The 19756-nt window shown below is 32.9% G+C and overlaps 2 protein-coding genes and 2 non-coding genes across 4 annotated transcripts; 2 read left to right on the forward strand and 2 right to left on the reverse strand.

The window, feature by feature from the left end:
- The first annotated feature begins 849 nt into the window (after positions 1 to 849).
- LOC124922722 (peroxidase P7-like) lies at positions 850 to 2661 on the forward strand. The gene is made up of 4 exons (XM_047463437.1): positions 850 to 1125; positions 1238 to 1429; positions 1821 to 2152; positions 2324 to 2661. The coding sequence occupies exons 1-4, from the start codon at positions 904 to 906 to the stop codon at positions 2568 to 2570; spliced, it is 993 nt and encodes a 330-aa protein (XP_047319393.1). The 5' UTR covers positions 850 to 903; the 3' UTR covers positions 2571 to 2661.
- A 14980-nt stretch (positions 2662 to 17641) lies between these two features.
- TRNAK-UUU lies at positions 17642 to 17714 on the forward strand. Its single transcript has one exon. It is a non-coding gene; the product is annotated as a tRNA-Lys (tRNA).
- Positions 17715 to 17775: 61 nt separating this feature from the next.
- Positions 17776 to 18598, reverse strand: LOC124944922 (photosystem I subunit O-like). The gene is made up of 3 exons (XM_047485301.1): positions 18548 to 18598; positions 18080 to 18195; positions 17776 to 18025 (listed from the first exon to the last, which is right to left on the reverse strand). Exons 1-3 carry the CDS (start codon positions 18596 to 18598, stop codon positions 17776 to 17778), a joined length of 417 nt encoding a protein of 138 aa, XP_047341257.1.
- Positions 18316 to 18388, reverse strand: TRNAK-UUU. Its single transcript has one exon. It is a non-coding gene; the product is annotated as a tRNA-Lys (tRNA).
- Positions 18599 to 19756: the final 1158 nt, after the last annotated feature.

Here is a 19756-nt window from a genome sequence, read left to right on the forward strand (position 1 = left end):
AGGCACAAGTCAATTCTTGTTTTTAAATTTAAAAAAAGTACTTATTCAAAATATTTAGAATTAAAAAATTTGTTACATTAGTTACTATTATAATTATGAGGTTGAAATATAAACAAACATACTTAATTTTTTTTGAACAACAGAGTAAAGAATTGAAATTGAGACGGTTGATTTGTGAGTGAATAGATTTTAGATAAACGTCTAAATAAATTTTTTTTTTTAATTAATTAACTAGAAAGAAATTGTCAATGACTTTAGTTGTTCAATATGTATCGTTCATAATTTTATTATTATAACAATTTCTTTATTGGATTTGATCGAAAACTAATCATTTTAAAAATGTAAGAGTACGATAATATGTTGGAGACTTATTTGTGTTTTTTTTTCTTTTATTTTATTTTTGATGTATTTTAATTTTATTTTTTCAATATCAGTATACTTTTTATTTCTACTTAAACCACCCTAATAAATAAAATAAAATTATAATATTATTTTAATTAAATATTTTTTTTCTTTCGAGCTTACTTAAAGTTGTTATTTTATGTTATAGAAAATGATTTGTTTTAAAATAGTTAATATGAAATAAAAACAAGCTGACATCTGTATCTGAGGAGAGATCCTCTGCTACCAAAATGTCTCTATTCCCTCTATTCCCTCTCACATAGAGGGGCATTATGGTAATTAAACTTCATTAATTAAGTTTAATTAATGAAGTTTAATTACCATAATGCCCCTCTATGTGAGAGGGAATAGAGGGAACAGAGGCATTTTGGTAGCAGAAGATCTCTAGTGTCTGTATCTATAAATAGGAAGTACATGCAAAGTTCAAACTCACAAACAAAGCTTTCATCAGCTCTTATTACAACTGGTGATCTCATATCTTGAATATCATTATCATCATCAATGGCACCAAGAATTATATCCATCCTCTCACTAACATTAATAATAACGATATCCCTTCTTTCTATCTCCAGCACCAACGCCCAGCTTCGTAACAACTTCTATGGCGTCTCTTGCCCCAATCTCCAGACCATCGTCTTCAACGTCATGAGAGATTCCGTCCGTCAACAGCCCCGTCTCGGCGCCTCCATCCTCCGCCTCTTCTTCCACGACTGCTTCGTCAACGTATGTAAATTTTAATATGTTTTATCACTAAGTTATGAGTCTCCACGACTATTTCGGTAATTATTTAATTATATGTTTCTAATTAAAGCATATATATATATATATATGATAGGGATGCGACGGATCGGTACTACTAGATGACACTCCGACGTTCACTGGGGAGAAGAACGCCCTGGCCAACCGGAACTCGGTTAGGGGATTCGAGGTCATCGACACCATTAAAACTCGCGTGGAAGCCGCTTGCAACGCCACGGTTTCTTGCGGCGATATCCTTGCCCTAGCTGCACGAGATGGAACCACACTTGTAAGTACTAATATTAAACAACTAATTAATGAACTAAGTTAAGTTAATGTTAAAATATTATATATCTATGTATTATTTTAAAAAATGTTAAAAGAATAGAAGTTGTCTAATAAGGACAAATATAATTAATTAAGGTGGACTTGACTTAAGAGAATCGAATCCATTGATTGATTTTAAGATATTTTCACACTAGTGTTAATGTGTTATCAGACAATTAATATAAATTTTATTATTTTTAAAAGGTAATAAAGATTTTTTGTGTATGGTCTTCAGCATAATATAGTACAGCCCTATCCAACCTAATGGTCGGACATGTTGTCATTACAATAAAATGTTTTAATAATTAGTTTACTTTAGAAATTAATTAAAATATTGTATAATTCTTAATTAGTTGGGAGGACCTTCATGGGGTGTGCCACTGGGGCGGAGAGACGCGAGAACGGCTAGCCAGAGTACAGCCAACTCGGACCTACCATCCCCCTTCGCAAACTTGGATACCCTCATCACCTTGTTCACAAACAAGGGGCTTTCAGCCCGGGACATGACCGCCCTCTCGGGCAGCCACTCAATCGGGCTGGCCCAATGCTTCACTTTCAGCCAGCGTATCTACAACGACACCAACATCGACCAGAGTTTTGCCACCCTACGTCAATCCACTTGCCCACAGGACACGACTACTGGCGGCTCCAACTTGGCCCCTCTCGACATTCGGACCCCTAATCGGTTCGATAGCAATTACTACCAGAACTTGATTAACCGACGGGGCTTGCTCCACTCGGACCAAGAACTGTTCAATAACGGTTCCCAAGATGCCTTGGTGCAGCTCTACAGCACGAATCAGAGGGTCTTTTTCCAAGACTTTGCATCTGCCATGGTGAAAATGGGAAATTTAAGTCCTCTTACAGGCACTAATCGGTTCGATAACAATTACTACCAGAACTTGATTAACCGACGGGGCTTGCTCCACTCAGACCAAGAACTGTTCAATAACGGTTCCCAAGATGCCTTGGTGCAGCTCTACAGCACGAATCAGAGGGTCTTTTTCCAAGACTTTGCATCTGCCATGGTGAGAATGGGGAATTTAAGTCCTCTTACAGGCACTAATGGGGAGATTAGGAGGAATTGCAGATTGGTTAATTAATTAAATAATGATTGCATGCATGGTTTAATAAATGATCTAGAGGTTTAAGTAATTATTCAAGCATAAGGGCTTCAATGGTTGGCTTATTTATAATTACATTAATTAGATATAGCTAATTAATTATGTATCCTCCTTTAATTAATTACCCTTCTTTGAAAAGTTTGCAATAATGTATGAATGAATGAATATTATATATATTCAAAGGTTTAATATTTACGTTGATATTTTAACGAGATAAACACTTTTTGAACTTGTTTGTAATTCTGTTGTGTTGTTACGGTTACGAACAAAATTTGTTAGGCATCTAGAAAAATTTAATAACGCTTTGGTTTAATTTTTTCTTTTTGATTTTTTTTTAATAAAATAACTTTAATTTGCTTTTCTAAAAAAAAAAAAAAAAAAAGAAATAAGAGACTTTACTTTTTTTTGGGATAAAATAAGGGAGTCTTCAACACTGTATAATTAAGATATATAATTAAGGATGTCTTTAGCTTTCAACTTTTTGGAAACTGACGAAAAATTATTTTGTTAGACAAGTTAATGCAATTTAAATTATTTCATTAAATACATTATTGTAAAAGTTGAAATAATCTAAAAACATGTTCACAAAAGTTTAAATGAATTAAAATAACGGTGGCCAATATAAAAAGAATAAGAATATTAAGAAAACTCTTGTCATAATATGTATTAGGACCGAATTTTGTTAATTATTTTTAGACATGCCAATATGTACCCGATTATGTCGGTTAGATAATTTAAGAGTCAAAATTTTCGGTCAAAGGTTCTGATACTAATTAATACAATTCTTGTATTTTGAAGGATGAATATTTTTTCTTCGGAAAAGATTTAAAAGTCAGTTTTTTAATATTATTATCTTTTTTTTTCTCCAATAGATAAATTAGTGATCCTATGTAATAGTGACCCAAATTAGAAATACACTATCTAGTTGGATCTGAGTTTAGGAAAAAGAAAATTAAATTAACTTTTTAAATTACTTATTTAAATATTAATTTAGATAAAATAATATATATATATATATATTATAAGATATAATTTAATTATATATATATTAACAAATTTAATAATATTTATATGTTAAAACTTAATTTCCAACTGTTTCTTTCAAACCAAAAATAAAAAATGTGATACCTTCGTTTTTAAAATAAAATAAAATTTGTGTTTACTATTTGTAACACCGGAAAAACTTCTTTCTATCGAGTTTCATGAAAAGCTCGAGGTTCGAGAAATTGAACATTGCTTTGCGTGTCAATAATTTTTTTTTAAAAATTTCGTTGATTATTGACAGGTTTTTAAAACTAATTTAAAAAATAATTAATTTTGGAGTTTTATTTTAAATAATCCGGGGATTTACGGTAATCAAATTACAATTTATTTTTTAAAAATTATTTAGTTTTAACATAATTAATTTAAAAGATTATTTATTTTAAAACAGAGTCGCCAATTAATTTTTGAAAATCAATAAAAGTTGGCATACGTATACAAACGTATTGACTATAATTTTCTTTTAGTTCGTAGTTTGATGATACTCGGGAAAAGACTTTCGCGCTTTATCCTCCGTACCCATTTTTTAAAACGGTTTCTACTATATAGTTGGCTTTTAAAAATCGGTTGTATAATGTTTGAGTTTTAACTGTTTATTCTTCTGGTCCTAGTCATACTTTTAGGGTTGGCGTTATTTAAAATATTGAAACATCAATATTTGAATGCTAGTACCTGTTGCAGATGATAACTAGGAAGGAAATACATGAAGAATATTAATAATTTTTAAAGGCATTAGAGTTTAGAAAACAAATCAAACAAGCCTTTGCTGAAATATTTTTGTGGAAATATCTCAAAATATTAAAAATTATTTGAATGCTAGTACCTGTTGCAGATGATAACTAGGAAGGAAATACCTCTCGGTCTTTGTTCAAGAACACCGGTCGGACCTCTTGGTCCTATGCTAAAGAGCATCGGTTGGACCTCTCAATCCTAGCTCAAGAAAATTGATTCTAAGCTAAGAACACCGATCCTAGGTCTCGGTCCTAAGTTCAATTTTCTTGGTCCTAGGTTTTGGTCTAGACCGAGGATCCTCGGTTGGATCTCTCGGTCCTAGTCTAATAAGCCTTGGTCCATCAAATGTTCATTTTTTTAGTTCATATTTTTAGCTTGGATTCTTGGATTCAAGGGTTTGGGTAGCTTCACAAAGATCCCAAGAACATGTTGATCATCACCTCAAGGCATGAATCGACCTAGATGGTGTTCAATTTGCTCAAAACAGTTTGTGATCAAAAATTGGGTTTTTAATTTTAAAATTGTTTTGAAGTGTAAGGAGTTATCCAATAGAATCCTTATACTACATATATTTGATTTGTACCAAAACAAGAATAATGGTTGTTTGTTTTGACCAATTCAAGAACTAAAAAATTTCAATTTATTTTGAAAATTTTGATTTTGATCAAACATGATCGGGATGGATCAAACATAATCCAAATAGTTGCCCAACATCATTACAATCATGTTGGGAAGTTTTTTGTAATTCAACAAAATTAACCCAAGAATATCAAACCCGTTTTTTTATTTTGAAAATTCAAATTTGGGTTTTTGTTATTTAGATTGATTGATGGGTTCTATCTTATCTATATAGTTTCTAAATCATCCAGGGATGAATTTTGAACCACAAAATACCATAAACAGCAAGCACAAGCTTATACAATTTGAAATATAAAAATTTCAAATTCAAATGTCAATTTGAATTAGGGGTGTTTGGAACCTTATCAATGATTGAAGAACACTCATTCATCCTTAAGAAAGCTTTCTGGATGCTCAGATCCAAGCTTTAAGTCCTCAAATAGAAAACTCAAAAAACCTGAAAGCTTCAAGCTTTAATGGCAAATTTTTGATTTTCTTCAATTTAGAGGGTATGAGTTGGTTCCTAATTGGCTTCAGAATGATCCATGAGGGCTATTTATAGCTGCCCAAGGTCGGTTGGAGGAGCCAAGTAGGATGAATCAGCCAAAAACCATTAATGGTGTTTTAACTATTCTTCAATCAAATGGTCGAAGTAGACAGTGATGAGGCCTACTTTTGTAGGGAGATGATCACCATCGTAGGGTGATCAAAACCATTATGGACTTTGAATCAACCGTTTTGGTGGACCAATGATTGAGTTCCAAAAAGCAAAGATGAACACAGATCTTTAAAGTTTATCCTCACGACGTCGCAATGAGGAAGAAGACCGGAACTAAAACATTGTCGTTTTGATGCTGGGATGCGCTCCGTTAGCGGTCTGTCTAACGTCATTGGTGTTTGGGCATTCCGTTAGCGTTTTAGCTAACAAACATCTACTGATCCATTGTGGCACGACGCGTGTTGCTTTGTTTACAACCGGCTACGCGGAGCACTCCTAGGCGCTGGTGTTTTAGCTATTCTTTAGTCAACTAGCCGAAGTAGGCAGTGACGAGGCCTAATTTTGTAGGGAGAATGATCACCATTGTAGGTTGATCAAAACCATTTTGGACTTTGAATCAACCGTTTTAGTGGACCAATGATTGAGTTCCGAAAAACAAAGATGAACACAGATCTTTGAAGCTTATCCTCATGACGTCGCGATGAGGAAGAAGACTGGAGCCAATAACGACATCATTTTGATGTTGGGATGTGCTCCGTTAGCGGTCTGTTCAACGCCGTTGGTGTTTATGCGTTCCGTTAGCGTTTTAGCTAACAAACGTTTATTGATTTGTTGTGGTCCGGGCGCATGTTGCTCTGGTTACAACCGGCTACGCTAAGCACTCTTGGAAACTAAATGAAAATCCAGAGTTGATCCGATGGTCCTAGCGTGCACTACAACTAATTTTCTTAGTTCCGGCCACACATGATCATATATATATATATTTTATCAAATCCTTAAAGGTTTATTTGAAATTAATTTTTCTTTCAAGACTTTAATTTTGATCTTTTTAAAAATACACAAAATATTGAAATAAATATAGAAAATATTTAACCAATTTATTATTTTATTTTTGTATATTTTCAAGGTTAAATAAATAATTGTTTTAGATGAAATGGATACAAGAATTCATTCTAAATTATTTATTTCAATCCCTTAATTTTTCTAAAATTATTTTTAGATAAAAGAGTACAACATTTATCTCAAATAATTTTATTTTAATTATTTTTATAATTTTACTTAATTAATTAGGCTTAATTATCACAATAATTAGCCTATTTAATTGTTTTAATTGTTTTTTTTGGTAATGAGGTTAATTATTTTGACTTTATTTATTCAAAAATAAGTCAAAATAATTATTTTAATATTATAAATCGGGATGTAAATTTTTAGTGTTTATAGAGTGCCCCTTTCGAATCGAGTTTGAATACAACAAACTGATTTTTGAAAACGTGGATTCAAGTATGAAATCTAACACTAGGTTATCTAACCCCAATTTATAACGAGGGGTTTAGAGAGATGGAAGCGTGTCGCGGTTGAAGTGACCTACTTATGTTACACATAACATTCGTTGGGGTGCTTTTAACTGTTGCTTTAGGAAATCATTTCATTGGTGTTTATCCTAACAAGGATGATTCTTGAAAATCCTATTTTATAGAACTTAACAAAGTATCCGTTAAATCCATAGGATAACGATAATTGTAGGTATTGAAAAGCCAATTCCTATCTAGCATGAATATCAACAGATTATTCATGTTTTAAACATGTATAAATGGCTAAAGTTATTTGTCAAAAGGTATAAAAGGAACATGGAAGTTTTAAAAGCTTTCATGTGGGTTACTAACAAGTAACATTTTCAAGGTGATCAAAAACATGTGATCATGAGACTTTATCAACAGATAAGTCTTGGTGAGGAAGTTAACAAACTTTCCTATGGTATCGTCAATATTAATCGTGGAAGTTAACAAACTTTCCGTGAAAATCACACACATCTGAGGCTGAGAATGATCATGTATAAATGATTGTGCTACTATCAACACATATGCTTTCGTGTCATGAATTAGTAACAAAACATTTATTAGAGAACGGGATCGAAACAAGATTGTGTTAGAGAATGAGACTTCATTAAGTACTTATCGTGAGATAAGATTTCAAACAGGACTTTGTTAGATTACTTATTGGAAGATATAATTTGAACAGGATTATATATAAATAATTGGTGTGCTTGTTGAAAAACAAGGCTTGAGCACCTATCGATTAATAGGGTTTTAGATACCTATTCATATGACAGGGTTTGTGATAGAGTACCTATCGAGAGATAGAGTTTGCTTGAGTACCTATCGAGGGATAGGGTTTTGGTGATATTTTGGGTTTGGACAAGATCGTGTACAAATGATCGTTGCGCTTGCTGACAAACAAGGCTTGAATACTATCGAGAGATAGGATTTTTGAGGTACCTATTCGAATGTCAGGATTTGATCAGGATCGTGTACGAATGATCGATTATTATCAAAGAAGGCTTGGATACTATCGAGAGATAAGATTTTTGAGGTACTTATTCGAATGACAAGGTTTGATTAGGATCATGTACGGATGTTCACTATGCTTGCTGACAAACATACTTGGATATCAAGAGATAGGATTTTTGTAATTTAGGAGAATATACGTATTGAGAAATAGTGTTTTGAACGGATACCTATCAAGAGATAGGATTTTCTTAAGTGCATATGCAAGTGATAGTACTTGGGTTACCTATTTGAATGATAGGACTTGAGATACCTATTCGAGTGATAGAGTTTTGTTTAAGGACCTATCGAGGGATAGGATTTGGATTACCTGTTTGAATGATAGAGTTTGGGATACATATTCGAGCGATAGAGTTTCGTGTGACTGGATCATGTACAAATGAACTCTGGGCTTGTCTACAGACAAGGCTTGGACTATCTATTGAAAGATAGAGTTTGGTTTGATGGTGTTTTGATTGCATTGATGTTGTGGAAGGGGGATACCTATCGAGTGATAGAGATTTAGCAGAATCGTATATAAACGATGTCTCGACCTATTGACAAATAGGATTTATAGGCATAATCATATACAAACGATCTATTGCACCTATCAACAGATAGAGTTTGGGATAACTAACAACAATCAGGGGTTTGAACGGGATTATGTACAAACAATCTCACTTACCTATCAACATATAGGGTTTAAATACCTAACTACAATTAGAGTTTTTAGCGGAATTGTATAAAAACGATCTATCGCACCTATCAGAAGATAGGGTTTTGAAGACCTAACTATAATTAGGGTTGAAATGGGATTGTGTTCGAATAATCTCATGTACCTATCAACATATAGGGTTTAGATACCTAACTACGATTATAGTTTTTAGTGGAATCGTATAAAAACGATCTATCGCACCTATCAATATGTAGGGTTTTGAAGACCTAACTACAAATAAGGTTTAAACGAGATTGTGTACGAATAATCTCACGTACCTATAAACAGATAGGGTTTTGGAGACTCGATGTTGCTTATTTTCTTTTGCAGTACCGGTCGCGGCTTTATGCCTTTTAAGGGAATATTTTAACATAATATTTGTTTCCCTTTTTTTCAAAGTGTCCTTCACATCTAGTTGAAATCCATTAGTCGATGGTTTCTAGCTTTACTTATGGACAAATGACTCATATTTTTGGATAAAGAAACATTTTTTGTTTCCTCAGTTCCTATCCTTGTTTATCTCTTTTTATTTTTTGAGATTGGAATGAACCTTGATCCTTTGGAATAAATCATGACGTTTTCAGATTCGAAACGTAATCGGGGCTAGGCTTTGAACATATTTTCCATCCTTTGTGATGATTTTTCTTTCATCATAGAATAAGATTTCTTTTTCCCTAACTTTCGAGATATTGACTATAAATTTGATCTTATATACAAATGATTATTCATGATTATAACCCTCGAGGAAGGCGGTCAACACTCTGAACCACATTTTTTGAAAGTTTGACTCATCGCAAAAACATTTAGGAGAGGATTTCGACTTCTTGCTTTGGGTTTTATATGTCATTTTTCTCTTTTTTTTTTCTTTTGCTAGTTCGCAGATATATCTGATGTAATCAATATATCCTTGCATTTACCATATGCAATCAAGATTCAGATCTTGGGTAGGCAACGAATGGTGATTTCAATAACTCAACCACTTGTGCCATTTTCTTTTTTCGTTCCCGGGATGTATCTAGTAGAATTACTATATTATGCTATTGTCGTAGTAATCAAGACTAGAGTCTGAGTGAGCACAAATGGTGAAGTCTGCAACAACGCTTCCTTTGATAGACTTATGTACCATGTAGGCTATGTCGTATTCAGATAATATCATCATTCATTTGGCTAGCCTTGGTAAAAGAAGGGTTCGTTGTAATAAGAAGTGGACCGGGTCCTATCTTGATACCAACTTGATAGAGTGAGCTTGCATATAGTGTCTTAACCTTTTGGTGACCCATGCTATTCACACCTAGTCATATTTTTACTTATGTAGTACACAGTCGTTTCGAGTTTGTCCTCGTTTTCTTCAGCCAACAGGTTTTCCATGGCTGTGTCTGTTATAGTTAGGTAAATGATGAGAGGAATGTTGGCTCTAGGCGACATGAGTCTGGGAGGGGATTTGAAACCCTATTTGAAACCCTAGTTTGTTTTTAGTATTGTATTTTTTCTTTCATAGTACTTAAATCATTATATGAACAAGGAATATAACATGTATGAAATCAATTTTTTTTCATTTTTTTCACACTCTTTATGTTCTTCCATTTTTTCTACCTCTGAAATCCGTGTGTAAAAATATTGATCTCTTGAGAGTGATGATAGTTAAATCGGATTAGAGATGTGTGATATATAAAAAACATTTAGTGTAATAACTGTGCCAACCACAAGTTTTTAATATTGTAGTTGTTTTTCAAATCTCTAAATCGTTTTATATTAAGTGAATGAAGGTGTAATCGTTTGAATATTGTAATTGAAAACTAAAATATAAAACACCTTCGGACATCACTAAAACAATTTGTTAAGAATTATGATAGGGCTTTGAAGAAGAACATTGAGAAGGAAACACAATTAGATTTTCAGTCTTATAATTTGTTCATACCAATTGTCAGTGGTTATGCATTGGGAAGACAATTTCAGAGTGTCTATAATAATGATATATTTAAGTTGTTCCAGAATAAAGTGAGAGAGTTGATGTTTTGCCATAACTCCTTATTAGATGAAGGGGAAACTTCTGTATTTCAAGTATTAAAGAACATTTTAGGGGATTCATGGCGAACACTTGAGAGATGTTTCATATAAAGTATTCTATACCGAGTTAGACTGTTATGTAAGGTGTCAATGTCGAATGTTTGAGTTTAGAGACATTTTATGTAGGGCATATCATTGTAGTGTTGGGAAGAATGAAGGTTAATTTAGTACAAATGCGCTATATTATGAACCGGTGGTGTAAATATATTAAACGTGGGTATCAAAGTATCACTAACATTTACGATTCAAATGTGTGTGACAATGAAAGAAATTAGTATAATATCCTCACTCCATTAGTGCAAGAGGTTCATTACCTTGATGCAAAATATGAATACAAATCTTCTCTTTACATTCAAGTCCCGAATGACATGAAGAAAAAAAAAATCAGATTACAAATACCGATATTTATGAGAAATCCAAGGAAGCTTCTACATCAACTAAGAAATTGATACAATCTTCTTTAAAAGTAGGAGCTCGAGGTCAACTACCAACAAAACGAAAACAATCAACCCTGGAAAAAATTGTGAATAAATCGACTTCAAAATTCCGAAGGGTTAGGTTTCTTATGTTTACAACTGCTTACTCATTGTCCACTTTCATATAAAGCATTTAACACATTCATATAAAATGATTTATACCAACTGTTGTTTTAGGCTATAAAATCCTCACAAATAATTACTTGCAAGCAATGTTATATACCCACTTTAAATAATGTTTTCAATATATTTCAAATTAAGTTTGATTTCCAAACATAATCTTAACCACAACCATGTGTTTTCAAATGGAGGCATTAATAATGATTCCAAGCTCCCTTTTACTCTTTCACTAATTTAATTGCAGACAAGTTTTTGATTTTGAGTTCTCTTTCAAGTTGTTTCAATTTATATCTTAATTTAAGTTTGTAATTTTTTTAAAAAGAAGGATTTTAATACTTTCTACACTTGTTTATTTTAGTTCATACTATAAATATCTTAATTAAAATATTATCTTGAATAACACATAAATTGCATTATATTTTGTGATGATACATACAAACCATCTCACTTCACATGACATTTCATCTTGACATTGTTACATTGTATCGTAAGCCGTATGTGCAAAAGCTAACATTTATTTGTTAGGACAAGATTGACGACTATGATTGTTTATGGTCAATGAACCATGCGTTTGCATCCTTTGTCGGTTTGAGTGTTTCCAGCCAGATTTTATGGCCAATTTCAGTTTTTAAATGAACTCGGTTTGAAAAGTAACCAATTTGTATAACTCATTACCTCAATAGAGATCCTCTAGTCTTGGCTAAAGCCATATACAGTCATATTTTCTGGATAAATCCAATTGAAGTTAATGCACCCATATGTCATTTTTCTATTACAGATCAGAGTTAGCTAAGCTTGTCAATAATAATCAGCCGGTAAGAGGATAATACAATTGCATAGCCCACTTTTTAAAGACCTTAAAATTCTCAAAATTTTCCATAAATATAGTATTATTATTTATTTAATTAATTAATAGATATATAGATATATATAATAAATTAAATAATATTTTTTTCAATTATATTAATATTATATATATTATAAAAAAATTATATAACGGATATTATAATTATATATATATTTTAAGAAAATAATTTTGGGAGCTAACAAAATTGTATAGATATGGAGGCCTCCCATAATTAAGACTTACTAACTAAGAATGAAATTAAAAAAAATTATTTTTTATCTCTCTTTTAATATTTTTTTCTCTATTTATCTCCATTAAAATTTTATTTATTTTCTCTCCATTAAGTAGTTGTAAATATATATTTATATATATATATATATATATTTTCGGTTAACCTATTTATTTATTTACATATATTTTTTAAAATAATAAAGAATGAATAAATCAAATAATAAAATCTATAAATATATTTTCATACTAGTTGTGTATATTAACACACTGTATATTGATATTGTTGTATGATAAATTAAAAATATTGATATTTTTGCAATGTTAACCCCTATTAATTAGTATAATTTTTATTTTTATTTTGTGGGACATAATTTTTTATTTTTATTTTGCATGGGCCTCTAACCCGATAATAATACTAATAAATTGGGGAAATTTGAGGAAATGACCCTAAAGAAGGGTCTAATAGCGGATGGTGAGGGCTGCTATTTTAAATAGCGCTGGTGACCCCCATTTTTTTTCTGACGAAAATACCCCTATTGCGTCACGCACCCTCCAGTTGCGTGACGCACCCGAGGGCATTGTGAAAAGTCCACAATGCCCTTACTATATAATTAGAAAATTTTCAGTTCTTCCTATTTCTTTCTTCCTTGTTCTCTCTCTTCACCTCCTCTTCTCCCCTTCTCCTCCTTCTCTCTAAAAAGACCACGACCCTGACGTCGGAATCACAACGAAGACGTCGGAATCCCAACAAAGGAAGGATGTTCGCTGCTACTGGTATGCTTACTCCTTCCTTTTATTTCTTTCTTTGAATGCATTGTTTGTTAGGGTTTAGGGATTATGGATTCATTAGGTAAATGACACAGTTGCGACGGAATACGGGTGCGTCTCGTGAATCCGGGTGCGTAACGCAGGTGCGTCACGCAGGTGCGTTACGTAGCTGCCTCACGCAGGTGCGTCACGCAGGTGCGTAACGCAGGTGCGTCACGCAGGTGCGTAACGTAGGTGCGTAACGCAGGTGCGCAAACTTGTGAATGTTGATGTTGTAGAAAGCATAAGGAGAATAACTGTTCAAGAAATGAACAGAAAGTTGTAAAACAGTTAATTTTTTGTAGTATCATACATAGGAATATCCGAAAACTCTAATAATTGTATTCTCCATTGTCTGTTGAAAACTCAGGATAGAGATTGATGGGTTAAATGAGCAATTGGAAGAGGATGCAAAATGTGTTGAACACCTAGAAGTTCAGCTGTTGGAGAAGAGAAATAAAAGGTCTCATGTAGAAAGAGAGAACGTGAGATTGCAGAGCCAGATCGACATATTTATCAGTTTGGTGCAGGAAAATGACGACGAAGAACCCTAGTTTCTGGATCTGATCGATCTTTTTTATGATCAACAAAGATCAGATGATATGTGTCTTTATACTGTCTTTTATAAATTGTTTTTTTCTTTGTAGAGAATTCATGATATTATCACATAGATGAGTAAGTAAATATGTAATTACATTGGTTTGTAAATCAGACATTACTCAATAATGATCACCTTATGTTGGGAACTTTATAAATATTTGAAATTTGATTTATACTGAATTTTCGAAGTTTTCGCGGACCGAACCATGAAAAAATCAAGTCGAGTTTGGTTCGAAATAGGTAGAATCGAGTCAGGTTAGAATCGTTAACCCTGCCAACTTAAATTGCCACCCTTAATATTTTTACAATTGAAACTATACATATTCCTTGTACAATTAAAAGAAAGACTAAACCAGAACAGTAGACCTATTATCTATACACAATTTATTAACGTCGATTTCAGAATCCTCTTAACAACCATTCATTTACTAGAACAAATTTTCCCAACAACAGATTCAAGGTTATCTAGTTTGGTTCATCTTGGAATCCTCTGAAATGTTGAACAAAAACTATGGGAGATAAGCAATTTTCGGGAGATTAACCAGCAGCTCACCAAGTGAATCTATTCTCGACATCTTTTGAGCAAGTTTGGTCATATTCTTCTATTGTATGGTTGTCCATTACTGCATTATGATCAGAATTTGTCAATTAATGAAATGAAAGGACAACAAAATAATTACTTTACAAACTATAATTAGTTGCACTCTACCTGATGAACTATGAGAAGGCCCATAATGTGGAAAACTTCACATATGTCTAGAAGTGGACTGTGTTTCCCCTCCTTTGCAGGAGAAGTTTGAACATAAAGAAATTATGATCCACAGTTGCTCAAATCTAAGTAGTTCTGGTTTGCCCATCCGTAAAATCTGTAAAGAAATGTACACATCGTTTTCATACAAATCAAAAGTTCACCAGCAGTAGTTCAAGAGCCATTCAAACACAAAACCGAACCAACAACAACAATCAAAAGAAGCAAGTTAATTACCACTAAATCCCCTTCATGTCTTGACTTATACTGCATCCAAACAAAACCAATGAAATACCCACAACTTAAAGTAATAACTAAATCCAAAAAACCTTAATAGTTTATATACCTCCCAGAAACCAATCCTCAATAGAGAACCAGTAAAATTAGAAGCTTTCAGCTTCTTAGATGTAGAAGATACTGCAGCCTTTTGCTCCTCCTTAGTTAATGATCCAATCTTATTAATATTCCCTTGAGTAAGCCTCATCTGTATCAAATCCAGAAGCGAAGGACTCTTCCTTAGCCGTAAACCCAATGGACTCGGTTCATCAAGAGGATTGTACTGAGATGAAGGCATTAGAAACCCACATGTTCCTAAACTTTTCTTCTGCAAATAAACATTACCATGACGATTAACGATCAACAGAATCAATAATTCCTCATCAAAACGAATCGTTCTAGTCAACCCAATTCTCTAATTAAAGCTAGAAATTGAAAAAACAAATGATAAATGAACTAAATCGAGTAATCGAACCGAAAGAGAAGAGGGTTGCTTAGATCTCTTGCTGGGATGGCTGTATTCTTCGGGAAAAGCATCGTCCACAATTTCCCACTTCACTGGAGCCATTTGTCGGCGCTTTGTATTGAATTTCTGCCTGGAATTTATCAAGTGAACCATTTAAATTAATAGAATTTCGAATTAGTAAACGGTCAATTCAACTAGAATCTGAATCGATAGTAACCCTAGTTAGAAGTTCGTCATCTTTCTCAAAGTAAATGAAAGAGCTTTACAAAATGGCTAGATTTTCAATTGCCGCTGAAAATACAAATAAATTTGACACGTGCCAGCGTGACGCACCCGCGTGATGCAACGCAACTGCGTGACGCACCTGCGTGACGCACCTGCGTGACGCAACCAACCAACCGAAGAGCCCATATACGAATCAACCTACCAACCAACCTGCATTCAACGAATCAGGGCAATTCAATGACATTCTATAAACGAAATCAACACAAACAATCATATGTAAACGAAAACAACACAAAATATAAACGAATATAACGAATATAGTGGAAATTTTATCTTTTGGTCGTCGTCGTTCGTCGTTGGAGTCGCACTTCGTCGTTGGAAGTTCTTCGCCGCTCTACGTCATTGAATATAGTGGAATGATCCACGGTGCCTCTTCGATTTGTTCTTCACCAATGAAAAGAAAAAAAAATATTTTCCGCCATTAGGGTTCACCGGCGGAGAAGACATAGATGAGAGAGAAAATGAATCGAAATTGAAAAAAAAAATTATGACTTTATAGGGTTCAGGGTGCGTCACGCATCTGGAGGGTGCGTGACGCATGGGTATAATGGTCATTAAAAAATTTGGGGGTCACTAGCGCTATAAAAAACATGGGCCCGCACCAAACGCATTTAGCCCCTATTTTGGGGTCATTTCCTCAAATTTCCCAATAAATTGTAATATTGACATGAATAATGATGTACATGATGTGATTGATATTTCTTTAAATGGATTGCATATTTTGTGTGAGCGGTTGTAAAATTTATGTCTTTCAGATTTTGTCAATTCAGCTATATATATTTAAAAGCGCATAAATTTGAAAAACAGTATTGATTTGATCATGTTTTGGGCCATTTTTTGAGGAAAATGGCTCAATAACACTGATTTGTTGTATGTAACAGAAATCTTGTACCCTTAAAAACAGGATCTTAAAAGTTTTAAATTTTTTAGTTTAGGGTGATTTTTGGTAACCAGGTGTTCTTGGCCAAAAACACTTGATCACAAAAAAGTTGTCCGACCATGGACCTTGGCCATGGCTTGGTTTTTCTCATCCACGTCATGCTTTGAAAGACCATTCTATGATGTTTTCTTATGTTTGCATGTTAAAGACCATTCTTATATATATATCACATTGAATGGAATATTTTTAACCACGGCCATTAATTGAGCAATTCAGAAAAGTTGAGTATATTTAGGTGTGCAACAATATTTTAACCAGCTAATCTAATAGAGTTTTAAATTTTAAAATTAATATAAGGTTTGATGAAGGTATATATGGGGACGGATCCAGAGGGAAATTTGACGAAATAGGCACGAAGATTGACTTATTTGACCTGGTGGCAAGATATAATTTTTATTGCGTTCGTGGTCTTTTTATTTTTTTTTGACGAAATTGCCCTTGTAGCGAAACGCTAAGTGACTTAGCGTTTCTCTAAGTGGATTAGGTTTAGTATAAATACTCTAATTTTTCATTTCTTTCATTTTCTTTCTCTCTCTTCTTTTGTTCTCTCTTTCACGGCGGCGGCGACGAAGGCGACGGCGGCGACGAAGGCGACGGCGGCGACGAAGGCGACGGTGCTTATGCAGATACAGATTTACGTTCTTATTTACCTAATCTTTATTTCACCCTAACCTAAATCGATTTTTTTTATTATACGTTCTTCATTTTTTCAAACCCTAACCTTAAACCTATTGTTATATAAAATAACTTGTTGTTATTTGGTTCATATTGGTTTATATTTGGTATTTGGTTCATATTTGTGGTTCATACTGGTTCATATATGTCGATGATGATATTTGTAGATAATCTCGGATCATAATATGGGTTCCGTTTCAGGGAAGTTTCTCCAAGAACTTACCGTTTCGCTAAGTGCTTACTGTTTCGCTAAGTGTTTACCGTTTCGCTAAGTGCTTACCGTTTCGCTAAGGACTTTTCGTTTGGTGAATTGTGATACACTATTTGATATTCAATTATGTTAAAACTAAATACATAAACATGAGTTGTTTTAGCTTAGTTGGTAGAGCGCGTGTCTTTTAACCATGTGGTTGTGGGTTTGATTCCCACAAACGGCATTTTTATGTTTTTTTTTACTTTTGCATAAATGAAATAGTATTATTATTTTCTTAATTAGAATTAATTTATTTTATTGAAGTAATCTTCAGTCCTACTCTTGAATCCAATTTGTCCAAAAGTCAATGCCAAGAACAATCTCATGTGCCAAGTGAGAGCAGGGCCAGTTGGGAAGTGAGCAAGCTCAGTCCCAATGCTGGAAAAGAAGAGTCCGGTCAAACTGTTGTCGTTGATCGCCGGAATACTGGAAGGTGCTAACCATCCGATCAACCCAAACCCAATCACGTTCAGATCTTTCCAATCCCTCTCGAAACTACAATCAAACAAACAAATTTCAATTATATTCTTATTTTCTTACATTACATACATACATGATACATAACATGTAAACTTTCCACCTGAGGCTTTTGCAACCATCAAAGGGTTTATGGCTTTAACTGGAGCCTTTAGGAATCCTGAGCTCAGTCTCACCTTAGTGAAACGCTGAGTACATAGCGAAACGCTGAGCACTTAGAGAAACGGTAAGTCCTTGGATAAATATAACCATTTCTCTACAAATGAGAATTTGATTTATGCAAAAGTAAAAAAAAACAAACATAAAAACGCCGTCTGTGGGAATCGAACCCACGACCACATACTTAAAAAAAACGCACTCTACCAACTGAGCTAAGACAACTCATGTTTATGTATGTAGTTTTAACATAATTGAATATCAAATAGTGTATCACAATTCACCAAACGAAAAATCCTTAGCGAAACGGTAAGCACTTAGCGAAACGGTAAGCACTTAGTGAAACGGTAAGCACTTAGCGAAACGGTAAGTTCTTGGAGAAACTTCCCTGAAACGGAACCCATATGATCCGAGATTATCTGCAAATATTATCATCGACGTATATGAACCAATATGAACCACAAATATGAACCAAATACCAAATATAAACCAATATGAACCAAATAAGAACATGTTATTTTATATAACAATAGGTTTAGGGTTAGGGTTTAAAAAAATGAAGATTGTATAATAAAAACAAAAATCAATTTAGGTTAGGGTGAAATAAAGATTAGGTAAATAAGAAATTTGTAAATCTGTATCTGTATATGGACCGCCGCCTCCGTCGCCGCTGTCGCCGCCGTGAAAGAGAGAACAAAAGAAGAGAGAGAAATAAAATGAAAGAAATGGAAAAATTTGAGTATTTATACTAAACTTAATCCACTTAGCGAAACGCTAAGTCACTTAGCGTTTCGCTACAAGGGCAATTTCGTCAAAAAAAATAAAAAGACCACGAACGCAATAAAAATTATATCTTGCCACTAGGTCAAATAAGTCAATTTTCGTGCCTATTTCGTCAAATTTCCCGATCCAGAGGTTATAGGTAAGGTAAGCTTAAAAAGTTTTTTTTAAAAAATTATCTAAAAAGAAAATTAAGAAAAAACATATATAATATATATGCACTAGAATGTAATTTAAAAAGATATTAGTTGTTAGAAAAATAATATTATTATTATTAAAATGTTGTAATATGCCTTAGTAATATATTAATGTTAATTATTTTAAAGAATAATTATTTATTGTTAAAAAATATTTTGTACTTAAAATAAATTAATTTTAGAGATAAAAAAATACTCATAAATTATAAAAACACTCAAATAATATAGTATCATAAAAATAATGATAATGAAACAAACTCTAACAAATATTTGATATTATGTTTTTTTATTTAAAAATTTTACTAGTTATTTTCTCACATTTCACTTTATTTATCTCATCATTTCTATTATTTATAAAATAACAACAAATATAATTTTTAAAAAATTAAATCAAATATAAATTATATCCCTAACCAATATAAAACAAAAATGAAATCAGCTCTAATAATAAAATATTATAATGTATAAAAGAAAAGGAAAATTTTGAGGCCCACGTCATTACTCATATATAAAGAAATAGATGTGAGCTTAAGTGCTCACATGTAAGTTTTTTATATATGATTAATGATAGAGAATCACGGCAATCGGTAGTAGAAGATCTGAGTTGTTTATCCAA

The sequence above is a fragment of the Impatiens glandulifera genome, chromosome 1 (assembly GCF_907164915.1).
Source record: "Impatiens glandulifera chromosome 1, dImpGla2.1, whole genome shotgun sequence".
In the NCBI taxonomy this organism is placed as follows: Eukaryota; Viridiplantae; Streptophyta; class Magnoliopsida; order Ericales; family Balsaminaceae; genus Impatiens; species Impatiens glandulifera.